The following is a 27681-nucleotide window of genomic DNA, read 5'->3' on the forward strand; positions in this document are numbered from 1 at the left end:
ACTGAGTTTGATGGAGGTTACTGAAACAAGGACCCTTGTAGCATTTAGAGAATTGGTGGTTAAACTGCTTCACTGATAGACTTCCATTCCACGTTTGATTACTATACTTTAGAATATATAATTATGGCTATGAAGTCAATCACTGACTTCAAGTCAGTGATAGTGGTTGAAGAGTGGGGATTGTTAGAGGTTCCAGAGTTGAGATCTTCATAAGTCCATAAAGTCTGGGAAATAAACACAAAAATTTTTTAATATAGGAAAAACAATTCAAGAGTACAGCAATTTAAACACATGACTGAGTCTGTAAAACCGCAATGCTAAAGCTGCGTATTGTTTCCCTGTGGCATTGCTTGGAGAAGAGGGGGGAAAATACCCAGTAAAACCCACCCAAGTTAGAGAATGATGTAGACTTCAGGAAAATGTTGTGTCCCTGTCCAGTTTTAACTTCTGTTGATGCTAATGGAAGTTGCTTGCTGGTGAGGTGATACTGGAGTATCGAAGACTAATACCTTAATTTGTAATTACTTACATATAAATTTTATCATTTATTTGACTTTTTTCTCTGATCATCAGGTATGCTGGGTCATTCCACAAATAAATATGTGTTATCCCTAATCTTTTTTGAACAGTGTCATAGAATCATAGCATAAATGATGTGATTAACAAATAAGGCCAGAAACTTATTTCATTGCCAAAACTGTATGGTGCAGTTGCATGAAGTGTCATCCCTGTCAGTATATTGGGAAGATGTTGGGAACTGCTGAGACAATGTTTAGGAATATGCAGTTTGGGTCTACCTTTTGGCTAATGTTAACATCTCTATATTTACACAAGCACAAGTTTCATTGTGCTAAGTACATCTGACAAGTCATCTACATCTTTATGGTAAATTGCTTTGCTTTTTCAAAACTAAAATATCTATAACTCAGCCACTTCATTGAAAGCTGCACACAGGTGTTTGGTGCACTAAAGCACTAAAGTAATTTATGTGTATTAGTCTGACCCTTCTTAACGTTAAAACAAAACTATTTTTGTTGTTTTCTTCAAAAAGCTTTCAATATGATGAATCTCCAATAAAACCAAATGCAGCTTCTGATGATTTAAACTGATCTTTTAAAAGATAAATCAGATTCCATGGTTAGCACTGTAATCATCTTGTCATGCTTAGTGTGATTATTCACCTTTTAAAAGTAATAGCAAAGTTTTTCAGGTTCTGCAATCTTCTGCAGGTTCCTGGAATGAAAGAACTGTATACATACCATGTAAAACAGACTGCTGGGTGAAGCTTTATATTTATAGGAAATTATATATTGACCTCATATTTAATCCAGTGTACTTTAAAACAGAACAGGTTTTTCAAGACTTAAATGAATTTAGTGAAGGTTTCATTAGGAAATACTGACAGAGTGTCCCTCAATTTGCTAGGAAAATAGTTGTGTCATTGTCTGTCATCTTGCTAATAAACAGTTCAGAGTTAGGTGTGAGCATTTTAGAATGCTATGGCAGCTATGGCAGTCTGCCCTGTATTTTAAATTAAAAATGTATGTCTTAGTCCACATTGATCTGAATTTAGCACCAAGTTTTCAGTAAAGAAAATGATTTTTTTTAAAATTTTTGTTGCAATTAGAAATTGTTTGTCTTGGGAGAAAGTAGAGGAAAAAGATTGTAATGATTTTTGTGCATCAAACTTTTATCTGGTATTGCATTTGGAGGGTATGTTGGCTACTGTGAGTGCATGCATCTTAAGTGGACTAAAATTTTACTTTTAAACTTCCTCCTTTGATTTGGACAGTGAGAATGAGAATGGTGAGAATTTCTGTACAACTGGATACATCCTGTTTTGGTGTTAACAGAGCATAGGCAACACTGTAGTTAACATCTTCTGAAACACAGTACTAATAAATACAATTAATGTTATTTTAATGGACATTTTTATGTTGCAGTGATCAGTGTAAGCTTTCATAGTGAAGTACAGTTAGTACATGTGGTATTGCTACAGTACTAATTACATTTATTGCAATGGCTTTTGCTCTGTGTTTCAACCGTGCTTTTGTGAGGTGGACTGTTTCACAGAGGCATGCTGATAAAATATATGCTATGAACACAGCAGATGATACTAGAATAAATAAATGTTGAAGTTGGTTATAGCTGTCTGAAGGCCTCTTAGTTATGAAATATATATCAGGGTTGGTCCCGAGGGTTTTGAGGATAACTGTGGCAAGAGGGCATATACTCAAAGAAGAGTCTGTTCTCTGTGGAGCTTTCCAAATTTGTTGATACAAGCTCTGTCACGTGCACCACTTCATATTTTTACCATTGTTGTTCCTAAGTTGCTCAAAGGTTGCAAACAAAATAGAGTCCTGTCGTGGTAGGGATTCTGCAAATAAAGAAGGCAGGGGTGTACAATCCAGCATGGTGCCTAAGCTACTTTTACAACAGCGCTTATAATATTAGTCTTGGAATGAGAAATAGTGGAGTGCTGTCATTGCAGCAGTGCCCCAGGCTAAATACCATTCTGAGAAGTGGGACCAGAGACCATGGGCAAGGTAACTTGAAATTACGACTCTTGAGGATGGAGCTTGTGTCTATCTGACATTGGATGCTAGTGCAGGCGTATCTGCATCTTAGTTCAGAACTGCAGGAAGGTAACTGATAACATTACCACACCATACTTAGTAGCTTACTACTTCTGCATAGGTAGCTGTGCTGTCCATTAAGCAGTTATCAGACCTGTGCCAGATGTTTAACTTAGGTAAATCCATCCCTGATGTTGGAATAAGAGCAACTTTATGAAGTGAACGACTCTCTCCGGCCTGGTTTGCTGATTATTTATTTATGTTTTTTCCAGTCATCGTGCAATGCTTCTCATGCTGGCATCTGCTGGGGTAGAAAGACTGATTCTTTTTAATTGCTGATATTAGATTTTTAATGCTAGAAGACTGTACCTGTGGTAGGGTATAATATTGAAGACTGGGGCCACAGTGGAGAAAAGGATATTAAAAATAGAAAAGTAATAGGATACTTTCTGTTGCGCTTCTAATGAGATGTTCAAAACTGATCAAAGAGAGCACTGAAAGGAGACAGTAAAGCCAACAAATCTCTTCATGTTTACTTCATTCCCTGGAATGCCATAACCCAGGGGAAAGGTGATTTCTGATTTATGAGCTGGATGTGGCTCCCCCTGAAACAGCTGACCTGTTATACAACACAGTCCCTGACACCTGTGCAACCCTTTTGCCTTAGCTTTCCTGGGCAGATGGCTTGGGGATTCAATTTCTGTGAGTCTAGCTGGCAACAGGATCTGTGCCCAGTGGAGGTGGCACACTCACCCAGTTACAAGGGCTGTGGCAGGAGAGTGGGCACGTGTAGGAATAGAGTTCGCTTAGCTAAGAATCTCCCTGATGTGGAGAGGTGCCAATGAGTAAAGTGAGTGCACAACATGATCTGGGTAATGCAGGGAGGTCAGTCCTTCATAAATGGAGGAGACCATTAAATAGAGCAGGTTCTCAGGAAGCTGGCACTGAAAATATGGAGAAAAAGGAGATAAAGAAGAAGGGCAAATGAGTCTAAAACCAGGAAGCAGCCTGGAAAGTGACAGTACTGGACTTAAGAAAGGCTCTGAGGGAGGAAGACAGTAAGACTCGGTGCAGAAAAAAGGGTCTTTCCAGAGACAGGCCCTGGTGTCAGTATAGGGAATGGCTGGAATAGAAAGAAGTAGGGTGGGGATTGTGGTTTTCCTGAAAATTTTTCTTTGAGCTTCTGTGCAAAATGGTTCTGTGCAAAATGCAAACAGAGATATCTGTTTGGCAAATCCAGGTGATTATGGGAATAAACTGACAAGTGTTTTGCTAAAGCTGAGTAGGGAGATATTCATCTTTTCTACAACTATGTCCAGAAGACTCTGTTATCACATGAAGGGAAATATCTGTTTAAAATATACTTCAGGTTCTCTTTAATGGTGAAAGAGAGGATGAGTCTGAGCAGCCCAGTCTTGATATGGTGTTGATAAATATTCAAGTGTGGTTGTGGACATTCAAATGGTCAAGTCAGGCTCTAACAAGAGTACTCTAGGCTTGTTGGCTTTGAAGCTATTGTTTAAAAAGAAAATGTCTTTTGTCTGGAAGGCTACACACTAACCATATGGATTTAAGTTTGGAAGATACAGTTCTTCTGTGAAATTGTATTTATACCATAGATATTATGGCAGAAATGGGTTTCCTGAATTTTATACTTTTGTTTCATGTGCTTTCTTTCACTTCTGATAGGCAGAGATCTTTCTAGTTCTCTCATATATGCCTGCTAGGCTTGGTATCTTCTGTAGTCAGTGTATATGGATTTATAGCACTGCCAGGCCCAACTGCTAGCTTTGGGTAAGAGGCCCATTTTCTGTGTCCTGTATCTGCTCTCACAACCTGACATTGCAGTTTACTGCTCTTTCCCACCTTGAAGATTAGAACAGGATTAGGAAATGAGGAGGGATGGGTGCTGGAAGTCAGGCAAACTAAGGGAAGTCCCACAAGATCCTGCGTGTTCTCACTGCTGCTCTGAGATTGGAAATTCTCTCATGTCTCAAGAGAGACGGGAAAAACTGACTCTGGCATCTTCTTACAATACTTTGACATGTTTCATTCCCAAATGAAGTGAAAACTTTGAGGTAGTTGATTTGGAAAGTTAGCCACAGAAATGTGTGAAAAAGTGTGTGCAGTATTTAGGAGAATCCACTGCAGAAATGTCTGGGAGTACACTTGTTTTCACATGCTTTTATTATTTTCTGCTGTTCTTATGACTGCTTTTGGGAAAAGAAAGCCTGAATTTTGCATTGCAGTTTTTAATACTTCAGCAGCTGGTTTTCCTGTGTCTGTTGGGATACTTGATCATGAAAGCAGGCCTTCAAGCAGATTCTGTTTACTCTATGGCACATGCAGTAAGTGTGACACAGCATGAAAATGTCCTTATTGTATGTGTAGTGTAGAGCTGATATAGTTAATGTAGTAACTATTAGACAGGAGGCTTGGGGAGTCTGCAGTTTAGCCTGATTATTTGTAAAGAGGTCTCACAGCTTAGCACCAGAAACAGTAAGGTGTTAAATGATGGTCAAAATTGTAGTCCACTGCCCAAAGTAGCTGACCTGTCAACTCTAGTAAAGATCAGTACAAACAGGAAGCCCAGTGTCACTAACAATATAACTTTTTATTTTTTGAAATTAATTTTGTTGAACAGTCTGGTAAAAGAATAATGCAGAAGATTCTGAACTTTAAAGTTTCGTCTTGTGTTGCTCACATACTCCTTCAATGACAAGGATGTTTTCTGTAGATGATACTTGAGGGTAGTGGGTAAATTATTTCAGTATAGATTTCTCTCTTTTTCTTAAATTGTATGTAACGTTTTATTTGTAGAGCAGCAGCTGTGTTGGCCTTAAGCACACATCAGTTAGGTGAGGTCGAGGTGTGACAGTGTTGTTGCAAAAGACATATTGTCAAAGGACTTTCTTTATGGGTTGTGAATTCAAGGCATGTGTATTATTACCAAAATCCTTCTGGGGTTATGGTGGCAGCTTTTTATGGTAAGGGATTGTAGCTGATCAGTATAGAGAACTGTGCAGTTAAATCTGTGGCTTGTGTGGTTTTGGTTTGATAAATTATTCTTGCTTTCTGTGCACTTGCTAGTGTAAGCCACGTGATTTGTACTAAACTTCACTAGTGAATGCCAGTTACAAGCTCTGAATGATTTTAGTGTTGCTTGTTGCTTAACCAACAAGGAAATGTGAACCATTCTTCTTCCTCCTGTATACTGATGCAACTTCTCTTTCCAATATTGAATAAACGGTCCCCTGTTAGAACAATTGACATCTGGAAGACTCTTCACAGTGCTTCACATAGCAATGTTCTGACTCAGCCATTAGTTGTCGGAGCTCAAATCAGGGTCATCTCAAGAAATCTGTAATGCCTTTTACTTTTAGCAAGAGCTGGCCTGAAAATCTGCTTAATGTTGTCATTCAAAATTTACATGGTTTCATTAAGCTTATTAAAAGCAATGAAAAATGCAGCAGTACGTAGCACTGATAAAGCCCTTTCACCTTGCTATTTCAAATCACGTTTATGGACGATGAATTTAGCTTCCCAGTAGCCCTGGGCAGAGGTATTATCTCCATTTTATGGACAGGAAAACTGAGTTAGATTCAATGACTTGTCCAAGGTCATATGTAAGACTGATAGTATTGAGGAGAAAAAAATGTTCAGACTTCTGTCTTAATTACACAATAATTTTTTTGAATAAACTCAGTGTCTTAGACAAGATGCACCTATGTCTTTGTCTTTAGGGTTTTAAAAATAATTTTGAGGATTAATTTTTGAAGAAATGAATTTGTATTTTCCTCAGAAGCGTGATTCTCACGACTGAGAATATTAAGGAGAATACATATCCTTTTTTGTAGACTTCAGTTCACTGCTTCCTACAAAAACTTTGTTGTAGTCCACTTGGGCTCTCTCGTTGTCTGCTTTTGTGAAATAAATCTGCCCTCATTATTTAGCATTCTTACATTTGCATATGTACAGGAGGGAACAGCTGCTTTCTGCAGGGATTTTATGTACTCATTCATATTCCCACAGTGGTGGCCTTGTTCTGAAACACACTGCTACCCTGTGGAAAAGCAGAATAATACATGGACAATATAGTAATCAGCCTGTTATTAAACATTTGGAAGTACAGCCATAAAGGGAAAAATATAACCATATAGTTATATTTTTAAATCTGAAGCAAGTGCTATGGGATGATGATGTATAAAAGCCTCTTCCTCTTAGAGCTTCTGCAAAGCTATGGGGAAAAATTCTTTCTAAAAGAAATTTTGCAGTCCCCTTCAGTTTTTGAAAAACAAATCTAATTTTATTACTAAGAGTGTTTTGTGTTTAAAAAGGGGAAAAAAGTGGTAATGCTTATTTCTCATTTGAAGGTGATCTTGGACATTGCATCTTAGCTATTGCCGTATCCATGGACAGAAAATTATATGCATCTATATTGATATAAGCTTCAGATTTCCAAGCATGGTCCTGACTACAGTTCAGTTCTCAAAGATTTGTGGATAGCAAGGCAGTCACAGGAGTTTGACTCTTCATTTTTTTTTTTTTTAAACTACATTTTGGCTGTGTGTTTTCTGATGCCTAAACTTAGACTTTAAGAGAACTAAAGCTCCAGTCAGACGTGTAAGAACACATTGCATTCTTACATGTTGTGAGAAAATGCAACATCATAGTGATGTTTTTCTTAGTTTTGAGAACTTTGCTTTTGAAAAAAAGCGAATAGATTCACTTTGCATTTGTCTTTAAAATTTTGAAGAATTAAAGTGGCTTTGAGGAAGCATATGCAATTTTATCCCGAAGCATTGAGACATGCATATACATGAAGTTGTGGAAACCTGTGCAGTTAGAATGGAAAGTCTTAGAATGTGATAGTTATAACTGGACCAATAATTTAAAATAATACAATACAAGTAATAATTCTGAAAGAAATGCTTCCTTGCTGGAATTTTTTCTTGCTATTTTGCCACCTTCTACTATTGGGCTTGTTGTTTCAGTAGTAGCAGAGACTACTAAAATATTTTAAAGGGGGAGGAAAGCACTTACAGAATTATTAATATTCTGCTTATGGACATCTGAAAAAAATGGAAGGTCGTAGTCTGACCTAGAGGCCTTGGCAGTGTCCTTTAAACAAGCATTAATCATATGTAGTGCATCAAATCATCATGTGCAAGATAACATTAGTGACCTCTCCAACTGAGGATAACAAATGACTCTTAATTTTCCTTTTTGTACATGACAGAAGTGTTGACAACCTCTCTGTATATTTTTTTGCCCTGTATGTAATCAACTGATCATTTTCAACACAAAATTTTCCTTAAAGTACATCTTTTCACTCCTATTTCTGCATGATAGGGACATGTAGAGAAACATGTAACGGATTAGTCATCATATGTACATGTTTATTTCTGTTGGGATGTCAAAAAGCAAAGTACTTTCTGCATCTTCTATGCTGATGAAATGACATACTGAACACAGGGAATTGAACTACATTGACTAGTTAAAATAAAATTTATAAAGCTGTGCTTCAAAATGTGGGTAAAAGTACACAATACTACAGCATTCTTGGGGAAAATGCATATTGCTTGAAACATATTGTTGATAGTCACATGTAAAACCTGAAATAGTCATGCATCTTCTGCATCACCTGTATGAAAGTTGCTTTGAAGTCCTAAAAAGGGGGCATTACTCTTTGTGACTGGAGTGGTGATGTGCTCAGAGACATCTTTATATGCGGTTGGAAAGTCTGAATAAATATTTTAGACTGAAGACTTAATTGCCTGTCAGCTGCTGAAAAGATCTTGTTAAACCAATTATAACCCTCTGATGCCTTAGTCTTTATTTTGCAATGGTCAACACTGCAGTTGTACGGTACTGGAGGAGTCCACAGGATCAGTGTGTGTTAAAGGGTTAACAGGCACCTTAGACAATATTTTGCTGCCTTTACAGAAATTGCTTCAGGTTTTCAGCATTCTGGCCTGTCAGTCTTGCCACCTGCAGTCTGATCTCTCCAGCTGGTTTCCTGCTCCCATTTTTGCAGCCTGGCCTTAAGCATGAGCTGTGGCTGCTTGGCTGAGCCCTGCAGAGACTTGCAGCTTGTCACTATCCTGATGTTCATTCAGCCCTTTGCTATGGATTTGGAGGCAAAGGCAGTGTGCCATTTGGTGGCACCTCGGGGTGCTGTACATCAGGAGTCTGGCCTTGCTTCGTCTTTCACTGGTGGTGCCAACTATTACTCTGTCTCCCCAGTCATTTTTCCTGTCTGAATTTCACTGAATGGCGGTGGGACAGAGTTCACAGAAGTCTAATATATTTTAGGGTTTTGCTGCAGCTGCAGACTTTCCTGGTGGCATTTGTTTGCTTGTTTGTTCTTTTTGGCACTCGTATCATTTAGATACCAAATTAGCAGCCTCTGTTGCTAGTTGCTAAAACTGAATGGTTTATAGGAAAATGCATAAGAGAAGGATATTGGATTAAATCTCAGAGGACTGACTTCTCTTAAGTACCATGTACCATTTTTAAAAAGTCATAATGAGTGGCTAAATAAACTCTCTGTGTTTTAGCCATGTTGCTGGAAGCTTTCAGGAAAACACTGAGTGGTGATTTCAACCCCCATCCACTGGTCAGTCAAGACCAAGTACAGTTGGGCTTTTTCAACTAGTCAGCTAGTAATATTGTCAGTAGGGTAAAGTGAAACCCTCTTATTTGATCATGTAGGCAATGTCTAGGAGCACTCATGGTGCTCACATCAATTGCAATAGATGTCTTTGTCATCCTTGCTCTTTTCGTCGATTGGTTGGGGTATTGCAAATTAGAGAAGATTAGACACTCTTGCTATAATCCAACTAAATATTGAAGCTATATTTGAGCTGTAACATTATTGCTTTGCTGAAGTCCCCTGTGAGAGTTTTGCCAGAAGTTTAAAATTCCTAAGTCAGATCATATTCTGTATTACAGAAATCTTTGAAAAAAATATTTTATGCAACAGCTTCCAGCTCAGTGGGCTTCGATTTATGTACATCTGAATAACAGAGGAAAGATTAATAAATCTGAGCCACTATGCAATTTATAATCCTTTACATACCTACAAAATGCCTTTTTCCCTAATAAGCTTACATTCTAATATGCGTTTAACAAGTAAGATTCAGATTTCATCCTTTTTTAGTGACTTGCTTCAAGAGAAGATCTGGAATTTTAGTTCTAGAAAATAATTTCAATTCTGAGTTTGAATTTCTGTTTGACTAAAGTTCTTGCAGAACTTGCAGAGAGAATGTTTTATGTATGGCAGACACTGTACTATGCTGTGGGATAACAACTGCCTAAATCTCTTCTTCTACTTGAAAAGGACACCACAAATGACATAGGTGTGAAATTCAGTATTTGCCTCTGAGTTTGTGTCATCATGGGTAGCTGCAGGTCATTAGTCTGATTTTTGGACGGCTGATTCCTTCTTATGGGGAGAGACAATAGATCGTGTCTTTTTGTTTTCTTTTTCTTTCAGTATGCTGACTTGTTTTGTGCTGCAGCTCACCTCTTTCACCCTTTAAGTGGTATTGCTCAACAGTGACACCTTTCTGTGTTTAATAACTAAGTGATAAACTGTAGGTTGTTCCATATTATAGCATGGCTTCAGTCATGTTTTTTGTTTTTTAAGACTAACAAGAAATAGTGAAACAAAGGGAACAGATGTGTGCTGATTTTTGGCTTTTTCATCTAAGAAGATCCTGTTGGATCCTAATGGCCTTCAGTGTTGAGGTTCATCATTAACCCTTCAAATTAGTGTTCCTACTATAGGTTTTTCTTTTTTCCTGTAGATATATTTCAGATTCAAATAGTCAAGGACGTCAAGTTTGTGGTGTATGCTGTGACTGTACCTGATGACTAAGTTAGTGTTCTGTGCTCTGCCAGTGCATTTCTGAATTCAAGAATTTAGCAGTTGTGCTATTCTAACACTGAGATTTAATGTATGGACATTAGAGTTCTTATGCCCACTACAACTGATACAGTATCATGCTTCTCTGAAATAAGTTACCAAGAACCTAAGAACTATGACATGATTGATCATACAGATTAGCTTTTTAGGGGTTTCTGCTTCATTTGTTCTTAAACATGAATTCTTAGATTTATACCTTATATTTTTCAGATTTACTCCTTTACGTTGTAAGTTTAGTTGCATAATCTAACTTCTGCTGTTGTATTCAATGGTGAATTAAGCATTTGCAAATTAAGCTTGAATAGCTTCATAGATATGAAAGATTAGTATGAATTTTGGGAGTAGCTAAGATTACTATCTACATTAATTCTTCTTGGTTATTTAGAAAAATATGCTTTGATTAATATTTGCCTCTTGTAGGGGTAGAAATCTCAAAATGGAGAGAAATCTTGTAGCCCCATTCCAATCTTTGTTGTAAACTTCAGTTCAGAGCTGCAGATGATATATGTAGATGCAACTAAATATTTTCGTCTCTCTTTTAATTAAAAATTATTTTTTTTCCTTTCTCGCTATGGGCTTCCTGGTGACCTTTCTTCTTTTTGTGTAATCTTAATTTAGTGGTACTGCTTCAGCTCATTTTTTTTGGATAAAGGATGCTAATTTACTTGTATTTACACAGATGGCCATCTCATTTTTTTCACTGAGCAATATGCTACAACACATTCTTTTCCTGCTGATTTTCCTGTTTCTATAGAAATTTCCTGATAAAAAAACTCACTCTGTGTGACTTCATAATTATAGTAATTTTTAACCTTATTAATAAAAAAAAAGTCAAGATGGTACTTTTTGGGGCCATAAAATATAACAGTAGATGCTGTCTCCAAGAAATAATTAAATGGAGAAGTGATAATATGTGTGAGGGGATCTTTCTGAGCGTATTTGTAAACTTTTGATTTCTAAATGTTGCCTTCAGGCTTGGTAAGAAAAGCTCAGTGTTTGTAAAGATTATCCTGACAGCAATATGCTGGGTCAATTGTCAAGACATGTTTAGCATGGGGGGATATATTAATCTGCTATAGCTACCCCTGTAAGTGGCTGGAATAAATAGAGGGCTCAAGCAGATGAAGAGGGATTAACTGTGTAAATTGAGCAAACTCTTCAATCACTAAACCAGTGATTTTGCAAAGGATTAGTCTGCTTTTACAAATATTGATTACTGATTTGTTACTCGGAATGAAGATGATATAACTCGTGCAGTTGCTTTGTAGGATGCTATGTGAAGTGTACATCATTCATATTAATGGGGTTGTCATAGGCATTACAGAAACTGACAGATTTATTAGAGCAGTGCTGTTAGCATTGTCATAGCTAAGGTTGTGTCAGCATTTCCATTACAAGTTCCATTTTCTTTTTTTTTTTTTTTTGGTGTTCATAGATCAACTTTAAAATCTACTCTGTTGAAATCTGGCAATACCACTTTACAGCTTTGACACAATTATTATTTTTGCGTACTTTTAGAGAGAACTGAATTAACACGTTTTTAAATTAGAAGAAAATACTGTGTATTATTTAAAACAAAATGTTTGCAGGTTTGAATTCTTTGTTTTTAGTGTAGATTTTGAGTGATACTGTGCACGTTGTGTATTTTGCCAGGTGTGTAGAGGAGCGATATGTGTCACCAGTTGCTATAAAGTGAAAGTAACCAAGGAATTTTTGTATAAATGAGCTCTTTTGCCTGTATAAAGACTTGTCTGGCTGTTTTCCAATAGTGCTAGTTATCTGATAAAGATTATTACATTTCTTATAAATTCTGTCCTACTGGTGTCCAGAGACCATAATACTATCACTATGTACTGTCCACAGACGAGACAATGCTACTCCTTTAGCAGGTTCAGTTAATTCATTACTGCTACAACTGGTTCAAGTTTCAACAGTGGTTGCATTCACGGGGTGGTTTGCCTTTCTAATCCTTAATTAGATTTATGTGCAGAGGTAGGATTAAGGAAAACTCAGGTGTGTTGTGAGAATAAAGGGACACAAAATGAGTTTGGAAAAAATCTCACTGACATTTATTCAGCTACTTCATCATTGTAAAAGTCTTAAGTTGTAAAAAACACCCATTTCTCACATTATGTCATCTTTTTCTTCTTATACAGATACTGCAAAACTCAGTCATAGTTCTTCTCTTGATTCTGTTTTCCCAAATTTTGACCCCTGTTGCAGAATATGATGGTAACTGCGGTTTACGAGCTTCCAGTCTCTTAACATTTGGGATTTCCCATGGTAGACACTGAAAGTATGGAAACCTTTATGTGTTTATAATAGGAAAAGACAAGCTGACATTTAATATGTCAATTTAAGTGATCTTCTTTCATTTTTGGATTTCAGTCCCATAGGTGGTTTCCAAAACAAAAATAATTGTTGCTAACTGCAAATAAATAATATTATTTCAGATATTTCTACTTGATACTAAAACCAGTAAGAACTGCATAGGGTCATTTGAAAAAGATAATAGGTGTCGAAAAAGGAAATACATTCATTCTGTAGCTTGGCATAACTTAGATCACTGAAAAATTAAAGCCGGTATTTCGACTGACAAGATGTAACAAAATGGGGCTTACGGGAGAATTGCAGCAGTTAGTCAGATATCCTCTCTCTTGTTCAGAGAAAAACAGCTTCTACCAGAGTTCTTGTTGCTCGCGTCTTCAAGTGTATGATTTGTTCTGGAGCCTTCAAATGGAGTGGAAAATATTAGTGCAGTCATTCAGAAAACTTGGGAGTTGGTATTGGGAGGTGGTTCTTCCTGTCATTCTCAGTACTTCAAGGTGAATGGCAACTGAAATTTACATCTGGAAATCTTTCAGGAAACACAGGAGTGTTCTGCTGGCTTCCTGCAGTGTGCTCTGCTGGCTTCTTACAGTGTTCCCTTGTTCTTTTCGGTTTGGTCCCATGCAATTACAGCAAAACAGGAGAATATTTTATCTTTGTGGTAGCAGCCTTCTTGTGAGAGGAGGTATGAAAATAGGAATGTGTTTTCTCAACCATAAAACCTTTGGAATTTTATTACCTCTTTATTACCTCTTTCAGAGTACTTGAAAATAAAGGCACTGTGTTAGTAACTTTCGATTTTTTTCTCATGGTCTTGCTCTGTAGATTGATTTTTGTAAGTGCAGTGTTATTGCAGGAGACTGTAATTCTACCAGACCTTCGTACTTCTACATGCTGAATGATACTTGATCTGCATTTTGTGTGCTGCAGTAGGAAAACTTGAAAGGCTTGTATGATACTTTCTTCTTTTGTTATTATTTTTAAAAAACTTGTCTTTACATGCAGACTGCAGTGTAAATTCATACCTCCATCTTAAACCAAATTTGCTTTCAAATGCAGAGAAGCTTGGAGTGTGATAGTTCACTGATCACCAAGCATAGCTTTTTACTTAAATTATCAGTAGTAGAAGAAATGTATCAAAAATGAGGTACTGAGGCAGAACATTCAAGCCATTTTGTGTTTGCAGGAATACATAAAATGTGGAAAATGAAAACTGGCTTTCAAGGACCTCTTCATTGAAATCTGCAACTGCCACTTTTAAAGATGTGTTTTTAGCTGACTATAGGAATTCACATCTCTTCTTTTGTACAGATGAAAGATTTTTCAGCTCCCACCAGTTAACGTTAAAACTTTTTCTGATTAAGGATATGAGCTGTTGGAGCATTTGAAATGCTCAACGTGTGTACGTATGTTTCCTTTCAAGAGCTTAGCAGGCCAGGCCTTTGGCCAGGAGTCAGAACAGCTGGAACTTTGCAGACTACACAGCTAATCTGAGAGGGCTGCCAGTTGGCATAAGTGACTTCCATATATAAAACTTCATGCAATTTACATTGGAGGTTTTTGTGTTAGTCTGAGAATTTCCTTCTTTCCCAGGATTTCTTTGGTATTGCTTAGTGTATTTACAGTGTGTTAGCGCTTCTGATCAGAGCAGTAGTTAAAATGCTCCCCTGCTCAAATATCCCTCTCACAGATTGAAATTCACATTGGATGATTTTTCTCTTCAGCTGTGTTTGACACTTCCCAAACTGTACTGTTTTAGTTTTTTATTTCTTTTTGGGGTTGTTTTTTTTTTTTTTTTTAATAAGACTTTTTAAAAGGGGCTAAAACTAGCTTCTGGAACAAGAAACAGAACAATTTAGAAAAGGATGTATACACAATGGAACATGGGAGAGGAGACAGGGCAAAAAATTGGGAAATTATAAATTAAGAGGAAGAATATTTATATGCTTTTTGTGTGATTTTTGGAAAATCTATCTTGCATTGCATTACGAAAATTTGGGTAAGAGTCACAGAGTTCACTCTGTACTGAGCTTTGTAGATCTGTCAAAATATTGTTGAGTAATAAATACTTCAATTTCTAGGACACTGAAACTATGAGAACATGTACTACTAATTTTGAAATGTAAATTGAAAATTCATTGTTTAGCTTTGCAATAAATGACATTTGACAATTTTTCTGCCTAAACATATTAGATCATTCTCATGTTCAGTTAAATAGTTGTCATTGCTTGGTCTCGGTTTAGGCTTATTTACTGAACAAAATGTGCCAGTTGGCCAAAGATGAAATTGAAAAGTACTAATTCAAAACATTGTGACAAAATCAGAAAAGTAATAGGGAACTTCTGATTACTGTAGATTTTTCTTAAGGTGCTGCGGATAATGGGTATTTCCAAGGGATTCTTATGCTTACCAGGTGGCTATTTAAAAATAGTAGTAAATTGCAGTGTACAATTGTAGTATTGCCTTTTCCAGATGTTTTAGATGTTAAGCTAAAAATTGTATTTTTCACCTGGACATATTAATTGCTAACTTCTAACTTGTGTTTGGTAAACCTGTAGGATTTTCTTCCTCATAGTCATCTGGGAATACAGAATCACGATGTGGTTAAAGATGCTATCCATATGCAATTTGACATCATGCTGGTCGTACTCCAGCTGTAGACTCTTTATTCTTGGCCTTTTAATTTTCTCTGATTAGCTAACAGCACCTTCTGTGGTTCAAGCTATCATGTAGATATTCTGAGTCTTTACTTAGGGTTTCTAATCAAAATTGGATGTGTGTGCTTGTCTGTGAGATGATGCTGGGAAATTTCAGCTTGCCTGCATCATTTCATGAGAATTCCCAGTGCCTCTAATTGATCCATGATGGTCTGTTTTGACTTGTTTCTATCTGCAAAGCAGAGACATTGTTTTTATCTCTGTGTTTTCCTGCCTACTTTATTTCTCATAATAAAGTAGAAAGCTGAGCTTCTTGTTGCATAGGCAAAATTTGTATTGCCAGTTTCTACCACTTATGCACTTTTCTCATATCTGTAATGTGAGCTTCTGGGTGACTGAAACCTTTCTCTCTTGTGCTGAAATGACTGAGTAAACTTTAATTATTCTTGGAGGGATTTAAGCAAAACTTTTACATTTTTATGCCTTACAGTGGTGTGAGTGAGAGACTTTGTACAAGAGACCTTTTCTTTACTGCTCTATCTTCTTTCTGTCTTCTTGTCTCAGAATCCTTGAGAAACAGCAGAAGCAGGAACACTGCTCCTGTGAAGCTCGCAGTGGCCTCTTTTATATCCCTGGGGGATAATGCCTGCTCACATCAGAAATCACTACCCCTGACCTCCGTGTGCCATGGGTGTCATTTGTGAAATTTTAATAAATACCTGTGTGAAAATCAAATCTAGACCAAGGGGTGAAAGCCGTGAATTCCTCTGTACATTAAGATGCTCTGCAAAATGTGGGTATTTTATAACCGATTTGAAAGCCATCAAAAGAATGCATAAATCCAGGACCACATTGGTTTATAAATTCAGAGTTTGGTTTGGATGGGGAGTACGTGACTCAGGATAATTCCATTAGGCTGTGGATCTTGGTGAATAGAGTCTAACTGGCTGACTCCTATAATTTGTTAAAAAAAAAAAAAAAAAGAAAATGTCTTTGTGAAATGAAATATTTTACAACTACTTAAGAAACTTTGCTCAGAAAACAGATGAGGATTGAGAAGCCATAGATATAAGATTTTTAAAATGTAATATAACTAAATACACAGTTATATAATTAGGGGCTAAATGAAAATGACAAAAAGAGACAGATCTCAAGCATGCTAACTGATTAAAAGAACTAGATGTTTCTGTAAAACATCCATCCCAGTGGTTTTTAGGCTGCCTGGCCCACTGCCTTCTCCTCTGCTTACAGGAACAAAGGGAAGAGAAAGGCTCATACCACTGTCCTTCTAAGGGAGGAGTCCAGAAGAAATACTCAGTATTTAGGCATCTGAGGGTGTGGTATTAGTGTTTGTAACCCAAACTTCATATCCCAAATTAGAAAGAATTAAAAGTAGAAACAGATGACGCTGCTCTGTGTATTCTTTAATGAAATACACTGCTGGCTCTTCTTAGAGGAATATATCAAGGCAAATTATTCTGTGAAAATTATTGTAAACTAATAGAGAGCACAATGGGTAGTGCTGGGGATGGCTCCAGAGTAAAACTTTATAGACTAGGCAGTCTTTGGAATGAGCACTTTGAAGACCAAAAAGCTAACTTTTTGTGAACCAATGTTTCAAAAGCTAAACATTTTCTTTATATTTATTCTCCTGAATGAAATGTGTTTTCTTTAACATTTACCTTTTCATTCTTGCATCTTAAACTAATTCAGAGCTACCAGCTTTCTATATTTGCAAAACACTGAAGTAGTCTTTATGAAAATGTTCAAGACAGTTAATGAAGCTGATGAAATTCTGTGTTATCTTCCTACTGATAACTTTTCTTTAATCAGAAAATTCTAGGAAATAGGATTTTTTTTAAATTCACTATACATTAATCTTCTCTTTAATAAAAAAGTAAATGTAGGGAGAAGATATGCATATGAAAGTAAACCACCTCCTCTTTAGCCTAGATTCACAGTGCTTGTGCAACAGATGTGACCCCAGTGTATTGCTATATACACATTCAAAGATAATTGAATCCCTCTGTAGTAGCTATTAAAAGGGGGTAAATGCTGTATTTCCAGATCAAAATGAAATGGAGAGATATGAAGAAATTTTGGAGAAGTGTATGAGAAATGGCGTAGGAGGGAGGGAAATAAGATGAAATTACTTTTTTGCATTGCTAGAAACATTACTCCTTCGTTGCTCAACTTTAACACAAATATTTTCGGAATATCTCTGCCAATTTAGAATGTCAGCCTGAGAGATAGCATAAAAGACCTGAGCTTGAAGGCAAAATTCCCTATTTTCTGCATTTGCTGCAGGAGCAGACTGTCCCTACGTGCCAAAAGATGAGCTAGTAGGGAAGAAGACCAGCCTAGCTGAACAGCTTTCACTGGAACTCAGGGAAAAAAATGGAGTTTATGACCTTTGGAAGAAGGGACAGGCAACTCAGGAAGAGGACAAAGATGTCATTAAGCCATGTAGAGAGAAAATTAGAAAGTCAGAAGGACCAGGAGGAGGAGGCCTGTCAGCCTAACCTCAGTGCCGAGGAAAGGTATGGAACAGATCATCTTGAGTGTCATCATGCAGCACATACAGGACAACTGGGGGATCAGGTCCAGCCAGCAGGGATTTAGGAAAGGCAGATCCTGCTTGACCAATCTGATCTCCTTTTATGACCAGACGACCCACCTAGTGGATGAGGGAAAGCCTGTGGATGTTGTCTACTTGGACTTCAGTAAAGCCTGAGATACTGTCTCCTACTGTATTCTCCTGGAGCAGCTGGCAGCTCATGGACTGTACAGGTGCACTCCTTGCTGGGTAAAAAACTGGCTGGATGGTGATGGTGAATGGAGTTACATCCAGTTGGCTCAGTACTGGGACTAATCCTATTCAGTGTCTTTACTGATGATTTGGATGAGCGGATCAAGTGCACCCCTCAGTACATTCACAGATGACACTAAGGGTCTTCAGCACAATAGAAAGGAAGCTGAAAAAATAATTTTTCAATAATAGTGTTCATATTATTATTTTTTTTTAGTTAGAAGAAGATAAAGAAATAGCAACCACTGTTTCCTCCATATAATCAAACTAACGTATTTTTTCCTGGCAGCTTTCTTTTACAAGGACTGAAGAAAATAAAATTATTCTTATTTGAGCAAGAAGTCTTTACCATTATAGTGTTTAAACCACTGGTCTTCTACTAGGAAAGCAAGCTGTAATCAACACTTAGCTGTTACTGAATTACACTTATCTCCACTTTGCCTGTTTAAGTTCCCATATGCATGCTAAGCACTTCTTTGGAATGCATTGACCTCTAATTATTTCTTGCTTTATGTATTCCTTAGCCCACATTGCAGTAGTAAAAAAATATTCCTATTGGTAAACAGTGCAGAATAATACAACCTGGTTTTGTTTTATTTATTTTGTGTACAGAATGAAATTTTAACAACTTTGGGTCCTCCAAAAATCAAAATTCCAGGTGCAGTGATTGAATTTCATGCTGTGAAGTGACACTGATGAAACTGTTTTTAAGTAATGGACCAAATTCACTGTTGCAGTAGAGTGAAAAAAAAGATTGTATCATTCAGGCTTTTGACTGTTAGATTACCAAGTTGCAAAAATTGTAGTCATGCCATAAGCTGTAGTTGGAAGTCTTTCTAAAGTCACAAGGTACTCTGTGTTTGTGGGATTTGTGCAGTGCAACCTGTACATTAGTACACCTACATTAATAACATGAATGTTTTTCTGAAGTCAAAGCATGACTAGTAGAAAGGCTGACTTTATGCTTGAATGAGATCATTTCACTTTCTTTGCACTGGAGGAATTTTTAGCCTGGCAGAAATAGTATTACAATAACTGCCAGCTGCTCACTTGGCGCAAGAGTGCCTAGAACCAAGAGGAAGAATCCGGTGTATTATACATATAATATACTTTTCTCTAAGACGTGAAAGTTTAGGACTCATAAATATTTTGATCTGGTCTTTGATGGCTTTTTTACACATCATGCATGTGGAGCATAACTTGCAGATTTTAGTTTGGAGTACACTGGAGTAATTCCCACCAGGATAGGAAGGGAAATTATTATGGGAGATTCTTATGTGAGTGGGTGGTCAAGAATGAAGGAAAACCTTTAACATAAAGCAGATGGACCTCTCTTATTTTATACTGTGTATTGGGATGTGAGATAATAATCTCCCAAAGTATAGGATAGTATTGATCTGATCTTCACATCAAAGGAATAAGGCTCAAAATATTATTTGTGAGGTAGAAACTCAGGAATGGAAATGAGACCTTTCTTGTATCCTTAACTCTGTACTTGCCCACCACTGTCTGGGCAATGACACAGAAGAAATTAGGTCCAGAAGAGTACACAAAAGCAATTGTTGTACCTTTCTTCACATGTAAACTCACACAGATGCAAGCTACAGAACACTTCTTGACTCAGAGTGCTACTTTTCTCTTTGGTATTTAAAATGGACTTCAAAAACTACAGTGTACCAGAGGAGAAACTAGGGAAGACTACGGGCCTTTTAACATCTTTGTTTCTAAATCCTTGAGTCGTATCTGGAAACAGACCACACAGGGCTAGGAAGTAGGTGGAAAGACACAGTGATCTCTGCTGGTCTGATTTTGGGAGAGAAATTTTGCTCTGACCTAGTACCCAGCTTGACTGTAAGTTTCTCGGCAACAAACACCGACACACCCAAGAAAGATAGCATCAGTAGGTTCTGTCTTGCATCCCCAGGATGCAAACTCCTTGCATCTCTACATTTAATTTCTTATGTTGGACAGTCTCCAGTGAAGTTACAGAAAACTGGAATTCAGGCCATTTCACCTGCATTCATGAGGGAAGGGGAAAATTCTCCTTGTCATGAAGACATCCTGGCGCATACATGGGAGTATAACATGGGAAATTCAGAGCTCTGAACTCTAAAGGACTATGTGATTTGAAGCATGTTGTTTAATTTGCTTTATAGTTTTTTATTTAAATAAAATAGTAATGCCATATTTCTTGGCAGTATTTCTCTGTCTTAAACAGATTCTTTATAGAAGGAGCTGCCTTATTCCAAGTCTCATGCAGCAGTCAACTAATAAGTCTCTGATCTCAGCTGCTGGTGTAATGTAAACAAATGCTTCTTTACTATAAAAAAGCACTGTTTTAGTGATACTTTTTTATGAGATTTGTGTCAAGCCTGATCTATTTCAAGTGAATGGGGAAGCAATTCTGATTGAAAGCAACTGCAAAACCCAACTGCTACATAAATTCCAAGCTTTTGGCTGGGAGTTCCCACATCTAGGGGTTGCAGTTCACGCTAAATCATGTTTGAGATGTGGACAGGACAGTAAAGGAATGAAAAAAATGGAAGAAAGGTAGACAGATGACACAGTTTAGACTCTAGGCATAACTGTAAGGAAGATGTCATTCTCTATTCTTTCTTCCCAAGGTTGTTTTTGTTGCAGTACAGGGGCAAGGGTATCCGTGTTTGTGCTTTCTTCCCACCACATATGTGCAACACCTGTGGTTCATGGGAATGTGGGAGGAGGTGGTTCTTTCTCTTTCCTTTATACTTTTCATACTACTTATTCTCCCTCCCTTTCCTTCTGGAGGTACAGGGCAATGAAAGGAGGAATTTAACCAGATTTATGCTTTTTCTCTCTTATACAGCTGTATGTGTCTTGGGATATTATTACAATTGGGTCTGTTTCTCTTGCCCTTCCATTAAAGCTCCATCATATTTTTTAGTTCCCAGGCTTCTCTGACGGAAGGATGATAATATGCATGTGATCTGTTTCTGCTTCAGGTACTTACAGATTGTGAGTGGCAGTGGGGCTGGCCAGCTTCAGCTTCTTTTGTGGAGTTACTGCCTCAGTTCCTTTGAAGAACAGAAAAAGGAACTGGCTTCCTTACGGGTTGAGGGTGGGAGGAGGACTTCTTTCCACCAGACAGTGGAAGGCTGCCTTTTTTTCATGCATGTTGCTTTCCTCACAAGCTTTTAGTGCCCTATGCAAAATAAATGTGGTTTCATAAAATCCCATAATCAAATTTATCCTGACTTGTCTCAGCAGAAGTAGCAAAACTGAGAGTGGAATTTTTCCACTATGAAGTAGTCAGTTCAGATAACAGAATAACATTAAGGAGTCCCCAAATGATGTGGTTCTCTGGGACTGTGTTGTCCCATTTGATTTGACTCTTCACTAAATGGTCACTGGCCAACCTTCCTCATCAAACCCCAAACTGATACAAACAATATTGGATAAAATTAGATCAAACTAGCCGTTGAAATTCTTAAATTTAAGAGTGAACTGCTTTTTTTTGTTTGTTTAATTAGGTTTTATGTCTTCCACATCTGTGGGGTTGCAGTGTTCTAAAATGAGCCCTACTGGGTGAGGTAAAGCTGTAAGTGTTGCACACTGATGCCTCCCAATGACCAATATAAAGCAGCACATGATGTATATTTGTAAAACTCTTCACCTCCCCCACTCATAATACCATCATTAGATCATCCTTTAAGTAACTATCAAACCTATCACATACCAGCCAGCGATTGTCTTTGTGTTAAATTCTCATTTAATGTTGCGCAGTGATTGCATATTATCAAGCAAGGGGGGCCAGCTGCATCATTTTACAGTGCATGTACATGCAGCCATAACTCTTGTATTTTTAACACAGTATTCCACAGAACCTGAATTAGAAGTTAGTGTACTCCTAATCTTTAAAAGTAGTATTAATAAAAAAATTAAATGGAAACATCAAATTCTGTCTGTATAAAATTCCGTCCACTGTCTTATGGTATCCAACAAAATATTTTGTTGTCTAAAGAGCGAGTTGTATTATTTAAAGAATGCCTTTTCATTTTAAGTATTTTCATAACTTTAAAAAATAGCATTCTCTACATCCTCCTATCTCTTTTTCTTGTATTTTTCCTATTACAACTATATTTAAATAAGACCACCATAAAGCAATTCATTTGTGGACACTGATTAAAAAAACCCCTAAAACAACCTAAATATCCAGGAAATTGACCTTCCAGAGGCGGTGTTCATGGTTTGAGGTCAGACAGTTGATCTTTAACCCAAACTGCATAGTTTAAATTTGTGTTTTTAGCACAGGGTTTATCTGCTGATATCAGTCCTTTTTTGTATGTTTATATTAGTAGAACGTAACGAGATTACGTATATTTTGATAAATAATTGCTGCCTTGTAAACTTGCCACCTATCTACAGTGACTTATGAATGTTTAATGCTAATAAGTAGTAGGAACTTCACTGTGTTGCTCACATGCACTTAAAAAACCCAGCAGCACAGGAATACCTTTTATTCTGCTTTTTTTTGCTTGGGGTAAGCAGTATGATATTTATATACATGTTAAATATTAGACACATCTAACATATTCCTGTTCTTAATACCAGGAGTTCCATTTAAATCATGATTCTGCTCTTTCAGGAAGGAAAGGATGTAGGATGGAAGACACAAATTTTTGATATTTGAATTTTTATTTTAAGTTGAGACAAGGTTGACTGACCAGTCTTATGCTTCTGGCTACGAATTAGTGTTGAGAAAACGGAAAAAATACAGGTAAACCATGTTCGCCATTTTGCGGATGCAGGCATATTCTACAGTCTAAAATTAGTGTCTGTAAGTCAACAATTTTGTAGACTTCTGTGTGATGTTTTTGGTTTATCCACTATCACCTTACAGATCATATAGGCAGTACTTTTGTGTCATATGGCAAATTAGGCAATATCTGTCAACAGCAGGCATCACCTTTTATAATCTCTTCATCTGGTTTCCCTTTTTGTAGGCATGTAATAGAGGGTCCTCACCTTATATGTTGCTTCCAGATATTTTTGTACAAAGCTGGTATTGAAAGCCACATTTCTGATTTAATCGTGTTGAATTGTGACTCTTGATTTTGTTTGCAGATTTGAAAACTTAGTGCTTTCATTATCCAACTTGCTTTACAGACCATGTTCAAAACAAAGTTGCTGTATCATGTTTAATTACATATTTTTCCTTCTGAGACTTGCAGGGCCTGCTACATAGCTGTATTTTGTCCTTACTAAAGCAGTGAGGACAGTAGCAACAACTCTGACATTGATAGCTAGAGGGTTTTTTTTACTTAAAATATTCTGGCATATTAGTTATTAGAATAATTTTTTTCCTTCTTATGTAGCTCCTGCATATTGAGAGAGTAAAATCCATAATTTTATTGATGCTACAATAGCATTTTTTCTTGAAAAGCAGTGCTTTATAGAATTTGTTTTTCTTTCAGGGAATCAGTTTCCTCCTGTTGCAGCTCAGGATCTTCAGTTTGTTCTGAAGGCTGGATACTTGGAAAAACGTAGAAAAGGTAAGTCTAGCTGTCTTCGTTAAAGTTAGTGCATATTTCATTTCTGAGAAGTCTATATGCCTGTATTTAATGTTATACACATGAATAACTTTATACAGGAGTGATAAATAAAATGAGTAGAAGCTGAAGTGTTCAAGCATTGTTATGCAAAAGAAGCATAACACATAATTGCTCCCATAGTATTAAAAGAAAATCCTGTTTCTTTATTGACTAACAAAATCATGCAGTGAAAGTCCACTGTCAGCCATAATTCAGACACTTTCAGGTATTTTTGAAGAAAACATTAGGAACCTCTGTAAAAGTACCATATGTTGACTTCATGATTCAGTGAACATCAAGATTTATTTTCCTTCAAGAGGGCAAATATTGATCTCAGCTTTGGTTCAGTCAATATTTACCTTGATTCAATAAATCTTATATTGTCACTTTAATACCCACTTAATGCTGCAATAACTCTAGGAAATATTTAGGAAATTTTTCATTATTTCCTTATATTTAATGTTACACATGACTTCTCTCTTTATATGATTTCAAATTCCCATTTGTTTTCTTAGCACCAATTTTTATTTCTAATTTCCTTCTCAGTGCCATACATTTCTCTTCTTCATATCCAGATTTTGTTTCCTTTCCTTACCGTCTTTCCTGGCTCCTCCTCCCTCTTACGTCACCCTTGAAAAGAAGTAGCATATTTGTGTTCAGTAACGACATAAATTGATATAACACAGATTATATTAATTTCAGATCACAGTTTTCTTGGCTTTGAATGGCAGAAGCGTTGGTGTGCTATCAGTAAGACGATCTTCTACTATTATGGAAGTGACAAAGGTACTTATAATATTTATTATAAAAATTATGTTTTAATGCACAAAAGAATATAAAAACTTCAGTGGAGTTGGAAACTGCAAATCAAAGGTCATTTTAAGAAATCAGATGAAACTTCTAAACGAAAGTTCTCTTTTAAACAGTTCTAAAGCAGTGCTGTGAATTTTCAAAATGTGTAAATATTCTTCAGAACCTGTAAATGATGTACTTGTTTTCTAAAGCAGAGAAATTGAGGAAAAACAAGAGTAAGTTTCTTATAAAGCTACTTTGTGTGCCAATAACAACTGGCTTGATAGTATGATAGTATGGTACTCAACTGTTTTACTAGACATAAAATGTTCTTTCTCTCCAAAGTATATTAATTTTAAAACATCCTGTAATGGTTAAAACTTCTGAGTTCTTCAGAGATGGTTCTATCCAGGAAAATATTAGTCCAAAAGCTGCATAGTGAAGTTCCTTGTTTCTTTTTATATAGTTCTGGAAAAGATAGAAATTAAGTAATGTATTTAACTAAAAGCCAGCAGTGGAAGCTAAAACTAAGTTCTGAAGGTGACTTTTAATGGCCAGTTTAGAAAGAATCTGGAATCTGGTATAAATATTGGTATATCACTTTGAATTTTTAAAATTGACAGTCAAAACATTCTTTAAATTGTTTGCCATGTGCATTTAGTGTTTAAGGGTAGAGCAAATGATACAGAGATATATCTGAGTAAATTTTAAAAGTACAACTGTCTTTTTTTTATCACCCCAAAAAATTCTCAGGCAAACTTTCCATTGAAGTTTTTTTTTTCTTCTTCTTCTGTTTTTCTTATATTTGAGTTATTTTGTGGTTTTTTTCCTTCAAAGAATAATTTAATTTGCTCCAGTTTGTTTCATTTAAATTCATTTAAACTCATCTTCTCTTTAAAAACAAAAGAAATAAAGTAACAGTCTAATTCTAAGTCTGGTTTTCATTTTGCTACGGTTTCCCATCGTATTCTGTTTTCAGAGTTCTGTTAGTATATCTGTGAAATGTTCCATTTTCTTCTTTACTCTTTCCTTGGGATTTACAGATTGGTCAAGCTTCAAAAACATAAACAATCTGTATTGAAAAATTTTTTGGAGGTGTGGCATAACACTGATTTGTCAGTACTGATTTATTTCTTTCACTGGAAAATGATCATGTGCTGTTCGTTTATGTATATAGTTATACATTGCCTAGTACTTTAAAAGCAGCAATTTTTTTTCAGAATATATTGCTAGTTCATGAGGATTTTTCTGCATTTTAAAATATTTGTATTTTTATCTGTTATTTTTTAGAAAAACAAGGTTGTGTTTTTTTAACATATTTTCCTTGTGGTTATGCTTGTTAGTTTATTTATGCTTTCTAGCATATGGATTTTGAATTAGGGCAGGAAAGTTGCCCACCTGCTGTTTTTCCATTCTTTTTTTTTTTCTTTTGCAACAACCTGATTATGAAATCTGTGTTGAAACTTATAATACCTGTGCTGAAAGTTAAGATACATGGAAGTATGTTCCCTAGCACTCAAAAGATTGGTGTCCTGTTAGGAATTGTGATATTCTGTGGGATCTCTTTCCTTTATGAATCTATGTACAAATGTTTGGCTTATACATTTACAGCTTTTGTAGAATGCAGATTTTTTGAGGAAGGTTCTCCTAACCATAAAGTAAGGATATGGGAGGGGCACATAGCCCATGGAAATTGTTTAGAATCATAGAATCATTTCTAAGATCAGTGAGTCCAAACATTAACCCGGCACTGCCAAGCCCATCACTAAACCATGTCCCTAAGAGCCACGTTTACATATCTTTTAAATACCTCCAGGGACGGTAACTCCACCACTCCTCTGGGCAGCCTGTTCCCATAATTGACAACCCTTTCAGTGAAAAAATTGTTCCTAATATCCAATCTAAACCTGGTGCAACTTGAGGCCATTTCCTCTTGTCCTATCACTTGTTACTTGGGAAAAGAGATTGACCCCTATCTCATTACAATGTCCTTTCAGGTAGTTGTAGAGAGCATGGCATGGTTGGACTCCAAACAGTAGTTCATGGAGGAAGCAAACAAATCAGATGCATGAATTTCTGCCCTACCTCCATGTGACTGGTGCTGTTATTGCAGCATGGTGTAATGATTTAATCTTGCAAATATTGAATGACTAAATCACTCCTGAACTTGCCTTTGAATAAAAAGGTTTTTCCTAGACTGGTCAGAGGTACTTTCTTCAGTGCTGTGATGCCATCTTATATAAAGGTTCCAGTGCAGAAGCAACTTGCCATCGTTGTGCAGAAACTGGATACCAGCCTCGAGAAACTAGTTTACTGTTGAAACTGAGCTGTCATCCTAATGGTTTTAAACGTGTGTGCTGCAGTTTATCATGCGGTTTAGCTGCAGAATTTAGCATGGACGATGTGTGCAATGAGGCAATCGTGAGGAGGTCTGGCAACCTGAAACTGAAACCTGAAACTGTTTTCACTCCCACAATTATGACCAGCAGTGGTACCTGCCATAGTACACTATTGTGTTGGGTCCTCCTTTTACTGTAAGCCTTGATGCTGTGCCAGATAACTTGGACTGTACAGAAAATCAGTGTGTGTTCTTGCCAATTGTGGTTCTTACCAATAGTGTCGAAGTGTGCGTTTGAGTGGCTTTGTGCAGATTGCTGCCACTCCTGGGATGGTGTCCATAAACAATGCTGGTCTGCCCTAGCCTGTGCAATGTCTGGAGGTTTTCTATAAGCTGGGCCTTGGTTTCGGACAGGTTCCAGAGCTGATTCACACAACACAGGCAAATTCCCCCTTGTCAAGGTAAACCTTGCTTCAGAGTAACAGAGATTCTGTGTGTACTCAGTCCCGCTGCTGGTGTTGCTTTTAATGGGTGCTAGTGCCTCTGTGTTGTGGGACATAAAGCTGAGAGGCAGCAGGGCTTCCAGGTCCGTCTTGGCTTGTTTTGCACTGTGTCTGTTTTATAACCAGACTGATAGATGAATAGTCTGTGAAGGCTATTTTGTGTCTGGTGCAGTGTGTA

The 27681-nt window shown here is 36.8% G+C and overlaps 1 protein-coding gene across 3 annotated transcripts in view; it reads left to right on the plus strand.

Annotated features, from left to right (window-relative positions):
* SKAP2 (src kinase associated phosphoprotein 2) overlaps nt 1-27681 on the plus strand; it is a 118107-nt gene that overhangs the window by 45548 nt on the left and 44878 nt on the right. For all 3 annotated transcript variants that reach the window (XM_017837193.1, XM_017837194.1, XM_017837195.1), the window contains exons 5-6: nt 23754-23831; nt 24573-24656. In XM_017837193.1, coding sequence (XP_017692682.1) covers nt 23754-23831; nt 24573-24656 — 162 coding nt within the window. The remainder of the gene's footprint in view (nt 1-23753; nt 23832-24572; nt 24657-27681) is intronic.

The sequence above is a fragment of the Lepidothrix coronata genome, unplaced genomic scaffold (assembly GCF_001604755.1).
Source record: "Lepidothrix coronata isolate B3197 unplaced genomic scaffold, Lepidothrix_coronata-1.0 Scaffold294, whole genome shotgun sequence".
Lineage (NCBI taxonomy): Eukaryota > Metazoa > Chordata > Aves > Passeriformes > Pipridae > Lepidothrix > Lepidothrix coronata.